The following is a 6,000-nucleotide window of genomic DNA, read 5'->3' as shown; positions in this document are numbered from 1 at the left end:
AGTGTACAAACATGAAGAGCATCATAAAGAAATATTGCTGTAAAATGGCATAAAATATATTCTTTGTCTAACAATCCGCCCCACAATTAGGAATAAAGTACATCTACAGTTGATCATAAGTACCTTGAAACATTACCAAGATCAAAAATCAGGATAATTTAGAACGATAGCACTCCAGCCAAATGAGACTTGAAAGTGACACACTGCATTTGCTCTATGGATTTTTCTCAGTCATGAAGAATACTGTGCATAAGACAGTTTGTAGATTTACTATGTGGATTCTACTGTTTTTTAATGTATTTGAAAAAGCAATTTTTGTGTTCTATTTAAATCTCACAAATTTGAGAGAAATTTGTCAAAAAATGTTGTTACTTTTTTATAAATTTCTTGACAAATGTATTTAGTGGTTATGCTGTGTTTTTCTTTCATTCATACAGAGCATTTTTCTATATGTTCTTGTTACTTTTCAAAAATTCCTATTAATTTTGTCAACTTTCCATTTAACAGTTATATAAAGCTAGTCTGGCAACCAATTTTATATGTGAATACATACACATACGTGCAGAGTAAAATAATTTTGCTTTGACAACTATCTGTCTAGAAATGTAGGCTAATATCAAGCTCTTGTACTTGACCCTTTTACATATTTTATAGATTAAAATATTAGTTTTAAGATACAACTTATAAAAAACATAAGAAGACAAAGTTACAGTGCAAAACCAAATACACAGCACGGAAAACCTAAAGAGGCCAAGCAATAATGTGAAATGTTTAAAAACTGTAAAGAAAGAGAAGAGAACATAACTGCCTCTGTCATCTTGTAGTTGATCCTGTTGCATATCAACAGCATCCTTATGCCTCACAGGGGCCCTGTTTGAGGCAGTGTGAGATTGTTTAGTTATTGATAAGAAACACTGAGAATGATGCAGATTTAGCTCTCTATAGTTGTTTACATTTATTTAATATTGTTTATTTATAAGAATATACATAATGTGTGTGTGTGTGTGTGTGTGTGTGTGTGTGTGTGTGTGTGTGTGTGTGTGTGTGTGTGTGTGTGTGTGTGTGTGTGTGTGTGTGTGTGTGTGTGTGTGTGACAGAAGAGTGTATACACAAAGCGCATGCGCCTTCTTGTCAACTCTACAGTGTCCTGATCTGAAAGAGGCTCAATCTGATTGGCTAGCAGCCAGAAGCTCGCGCGCTGGTTGGCCACTGGTCGAGCCTGCGCTCGCCGCTGGTGAAGTAACAGGGACGTCATTGGTCTGCTTCACATGTCTGCTGATGTATCGAAGTGGAATATTTAACGACTTCGTAACCTTCTTGGCGTCAGAATCTTATTTTTGTTCGTGTGTCTCTTTTTGTCGGTGAAAGTCAGAGCTTTCTATAAGACAGAAGCGCTCCCATTTTGTTGAAATTGGGAGGAAGGCTGACCTACCGGAGTTAGCTAGCTAACAATAACTAGCTTTTCGTTAACCATACATTATTTTTGTGCAGACGTCGGAATGGACAACGATAAAACGTCAGATGGCGGCGTGAAGTTTTACACGTTAGAAGATGTTAGAGTGCACAATATGATTAATGATACGTGGCTCATTATTCATGACAAAGTATACGACATCTCAAAATTCCTAGAAGAGGTAAGAAAGAAGCACTTTAGTCACAACTTATGAACTTGACTCAGGGTCTGGTTATGTCATGTTCTTGGAAATTACTTCCTGAAATTGCCAAGGCTTCCTGGAGTCGTGTTCAAAATAGGGGAAAAAGCCTTCTTTTTATGTTGTTTCAGACGATATACCTTCCTGGATAACATTAATGAGAAACATTAAACCAACATTTACAGCTTTCTTTCAGATATTTAAATTAAAACATAACTTATCTGTCTGTACCATCAGTCTGTACTTTGTGTCCACCACCACGTGACTACTCACGGTGACACAGCATGAATTTAGAAGCTGATCCTGTAACTTCTTTTAGTTGGAGTTTGTGTTGGGTTGGATAGAGTCCTTTAAACACGTGCTGATGAGTCTGAAGCTTAATTGATCATCAGATGCTTCTGAATGAGCTGAACGTTTTCTACTGAAACAGCATCTTGGGTCATTTAGCAGTTGTACCAGAGTCATTTTATTCTGACTTGCTCTTTTAACTTTTACACGTTTATCGTTCATTAGCATCCAGGCGGTGAGGAGGTGTTGCTGGAGCAGGGTGGTGCTGATGCCACAGAGAGCTTTGAGGATGTGGGTCATTCATCAGATGCAAGGGAGATGCTTCAGCAGTACTACATTGGGGAACTTCATGTGGTAAGAAAAGTTCATTTCCCTCATGTGCTATAGCTTAGCTCTGCTTGGTTAAAACCCAAAACTGGTGTCATTAAGTAGACGTTTGTTGTGCAAATCACAAGTTTGTGCATCACAAGACTTACATTTGACACACTTTTAAAGGAGTTCAGAAGCATGCATGGAAAAGCATCAAATTAGTTTGTTACACTGTGATAAGGGTGATCATGAGGGTGATTACCTGAGAGTGAGCTGTGGTTCTGCGTCCAGTTAGAAACGGCACTTTTGTTATGTGTTCCTTGTCTGCATGAATCAAACCAAGAACCCAACAGGTTTTTTTTTAGTTTTAGAAACTCTAAATTTAGAAATCTGTCAATTTTGTCTTTAATTGGATGAGACAGCTGAACAGCATGTTGCTTAAATGCATTTAACACTGATAACAAAAGCAAGAATACAACAAAGAAAAAGTACTTAAAGAGCAAGTCACCCCCTACAAGAAACTTACTTCACTCCCACTTCATGTTTGAAAAATGCAACAAATGCTGTTGCTTGGCAGACCGAGAGGGCGGAGCTGCTAACAAATACACACACTCACAGGCTCACAATGGAATTATGACATCATAATACACCAGATGACATCATAGCATACCTCTTAGCCAATAGCGGTGGCAAATTTAAATTCAAATACAGTGCAGAATTTTTCCCTGACGACGGCGCAACACTGACCGTTTTAGGCAGAATATTTGAATTTTAACCAAGATGCACTGAACTGCCAAATTATTGACTACACGTGTCTGCAGCATGATTAGACACTCCTTTATATAGTTTATCAGCAAAAAAAAAATGTGATTTGGGGGTGACTTGCTCTTTAATTAAAAATGATATTTCATTTTCTTATTTCTATTTTGCTGTTTCTTTTTTGCATGTTTTGGCTAATTTGTCACACTTTTTCCTAATGAAAAACCTGCCACACACACACACACAAAAGAAATCTATGATTGCATAATTACTGACAACCCAGTGGAACGTACCACCGACCGAAAAGCTATAATGAGCTTTCTGTGTCGGATCTCGTATGAATGAGCGTGTTTGCAAATATCATGCACGAGACTGTGATTATAATAATCAGGAAGGATCATTTTCATCATGCATTTACTCGTTTATCTCCAGGTTTGATTATTTTGTGATGGAATGTTTTTTATGAATGTATTTAGTGACAGGTACTCTGCACCATATTAAGATAGTAATAGGTTTTGTCTTTTGCAGGATGATAGAAAAAAGGAAAAGAAAAAGGTATGGCCAACTATTTTTTACACAAGCTGTTTTTGATTCGTGTCATTTAAAATTCATGACCCTTTATTGACCCCACAGTTGGAAGTCGCAAATTCAGGAGAGTCCAGGTGAGTCTGTATTGTCAAAATGTATTTTCATGTTCATTTCTCTGATGATGCTGCATATGCAAAGGGAACAGCAGGTTGTACATTTGAAAATCTCTTCTTGGTTTGGTTTGCTGTAGCTCCTGGACCATGTGGTTGGTACCCGCTGTCATCGCAGCTGTTGTTGGTGTCGTGTATCGGTTCTTCGTGTTTGAACAAAAGTCATCCTGAGTGCTGGAGTTCTGTTTTCACCTCATTCTTTGCATCCCGGGGCCTTGGAACATTTAAACCAAACCCTTCTCATGCTGAAAACACACAATTAGGACGATCTGCCTCGTCTGCAGCAAGAAGAGAGCAACGATTTTAAAAAGGATCTGTTTTTGTCTGTTTTCAAGGGGTGCATCCGAACTTCCACAATGCCATTTTTTAGGTTTTCTAAAGCGAAAAGTACAAATGCTCCACGAGTGTCTGTTAGATTCATGAGCTAAATGAGTTTCGACTGTTGAACAAAGTTTTATTCAATTTATCACTTGCAATTAGTCTGTCAAGTTTTATAAATGTACTGTTAATTCTTCTTTGTTCCATTTAAAGAATCATGAGGATTAATTATAAACATGTCACACTCATCGTCAAATATCATAGCTGACATAAAAATGTGATTTTCTTCTAAATGTAATGAGTTGAGTTTTTCCTCAAACTGTTTGTTTATTATCTGATTTTTCTTTATGACACGTTCTTTCATTTTTTGCATATTTGTTTTATATACAGGGGAAAAACTGTTGGGTTAGAATTATTTACCTTAGAGGTGTGTGTGTGTGTGTGTGTGTGTGCGCGTGTGTGCACGTGTGTGAGAGAGAAAATATTTTCTATAGCGCTCTCAAGATAAAAATCACGAGGCGCTTCACAAAACTGAGAGAGAGATTGACAAAGGAGTTTCACAGACAACTTTGAAGCCTTAGATGGGCGTCATTCTTTTCTCAGGTGGTTATCGTTTCAACATTCCGGCTCCCGTATGTGTTTTGTCCCATGGGCGGGATGTTGGAATCAAGCATTTAATATTTTAGATATATAGGAAATTGTAATTTATTATTTTAAGAACATTAAAAAAGTACTTTAGGTGTCATCCACTCCTGTTTGGCAGGGTGTCTTTTACATTAATTCTTTAAACACGTGGTCGTCTAACTGAATATTGTCAGTTTTCAAGAAAAATATTTGTTCTTTCTTTGGTCTCTGGCATTTCCTACCATTAAAGCTCTGAATCAATCTGCTGATTCCTGTGATTATGTTTGATTCTCTGTTTTCCAACTTTGTGATGATAAATGAACAGCCAGAATTCCTCTTTCAATTGAAAAATTGAAAATTATCATGTATTCATCAGCCTTTAAATCGATTTTTCCTTTGATGCTCACCATTTAACTTTGTCTTTTTATAGTAAGTGCATTTTATTCATATAGCACTTATCACAGACACAGAATCACAGTGTTTCACATAGATCAAAACAAAATAAAACAGTCATAAAATCAAAATGCTCTCAAAACAGAATCAGATTAACATCAGAAAAAATGTCATCAGATTATAAAATTTCATAAACAGATGAAAGATTAAAAATTTGAGTTAAAAATAAGAAAAACGTTTTAGGTAAAAGCATCTTTAAATAAAAGGGTCTTTAGCTGTTTTTTAAAAGTCCAGACTGTCAATGCTGCGTAAGGATAAAGGAGTCCCTTTATCCTTATGCCAGTGTCGGGGTGCAACAGTCTGGAAGGAGCGATCACCTCGTCCTTTGTATCTGGTCATTTAGAACTTCTAGAAGGTTCTGGTGGGTGGATCTGAGGGCTCGGGTTGGAACATAAGGCTTTAACAGTTCAGTAATATAGGGAGGAGATTGACCACGTAGAGCATTGAAAGTTATATTCAGGATTCTCAAATGAACTCTAAAGTTAACGGGTAACCAGTGCAGAGACATAAGAATAGGAGTGATGTGTGCTCTTCTGTTAGCTCCAGTTAGAAGCCTCGCTGCAGAGTTCTGGACCAACTGAAGGCGGTCAAGGGCTTTTTTGTTATAACATGTGAAAAGTGTGTTACAGTAATTAGACGGGAGGAGATAAAGGTGTGGATAACCAGTTCAAGTTCATGTTTTGACACTAACCGTCACAGTTTGGAGGTATTTCTTAAAGATAAAAACAGTTTCGGACCAATGTTTCTGAGTGACCTTCAAGAGACACTGAATGGTCAAAAAGAACACCCAAATTCCTTAAGTTTGTCTTGACGGCAGAGGATAAATGACCAAGTTTTAGACTAATCAGGGGAACCATGCTCTCAAGGGCAATGATCAGACATTCAGTCTTTTCAGAGTT

The 6,000-nt window shown here is 37.2% G+C and overlaps 1 protein-coding gene across 1 annotated transcript; it reads left to right on the top strand.

Annotated features, from left to right (window-relative positions):
* The first annotated feature begins 1,267 nt into the window (after positions 1 to 1,267).
* On the top strand, positions 1,268 to 4,388 carry cyb5b (cytochrome b5 type B). Its single transcript, XM_015952967.3, has 5 exons — positions 1,268 to 1,634; positions 2,166 to 2,294; positions 3,537 to 3,563; positions 3,642 to 3,670; positions 3,787 to 4,388. The coding sequence occupies exons 1-5, from the start codon at positions 1,500 to 1,502 to the stop codon at positions 3,875 to 3,877; spliced, it is 411 nt and encodes a 136-aa protein (XP_015808453.1). The 5' UTR covers positions 1,268 to 1,499; the 3' UTR covers positions 3,878 to 4,388.
* The last annotated feature ends 1,612 nt before the right edge of the window (positions 4,389 to 6,000 follow it).

The sequence above is a fragment of the Nothobranchius furzeri genome, chromosome 9 (genome assembly GCF_043380555.1).
Source record: "Nothobranchius furzeri strain GRZ-AD chromosome 9, NfurGRZ-RIMD1, whole genome shotgun sequence".
NCBI classification, from domain to species: domain Eukaryota; kingdom Metazoa; phylum Chordata; class Actinopteri; order Cyprinodontiformes; family Nothobranchiidae; genus Nothobranchius; species Nothobranchius furzeri.
The sequence above is the reverse complement of the archived record's forward strand: the minus strand, read 5'-3'. Positions and strand labels throughout refer to the sequence as shown.

What these genes read in the sequence shown, in the direction of transcription:
- cyb5b (XM_015952967.3), top strand. Translation starts at nt 1,500, where the DNA reads ATGGACAACGATAAAACGTCAGATGGCGGCGTGAAGTTTTACACGTTA. An exon ending in ACATTGGGGAACTTCATGTG is followed by an intron (nt 2,295 to 3,536) that starts GTAAGAAAAGTT and finishes TGTCTTTTGCAG; the next exon opens with GATGATAGAAAAAAGGAAAA. An exon ending in GCAAATTCAGGAGAGTCCAG is followed by an intron (nt 3,671 to 3,786) that starts GTGAGTCTGTAT and finishes GGTTTGCTGTAG; the next exon opens with CTCCTGGACCATGTGGTTGG.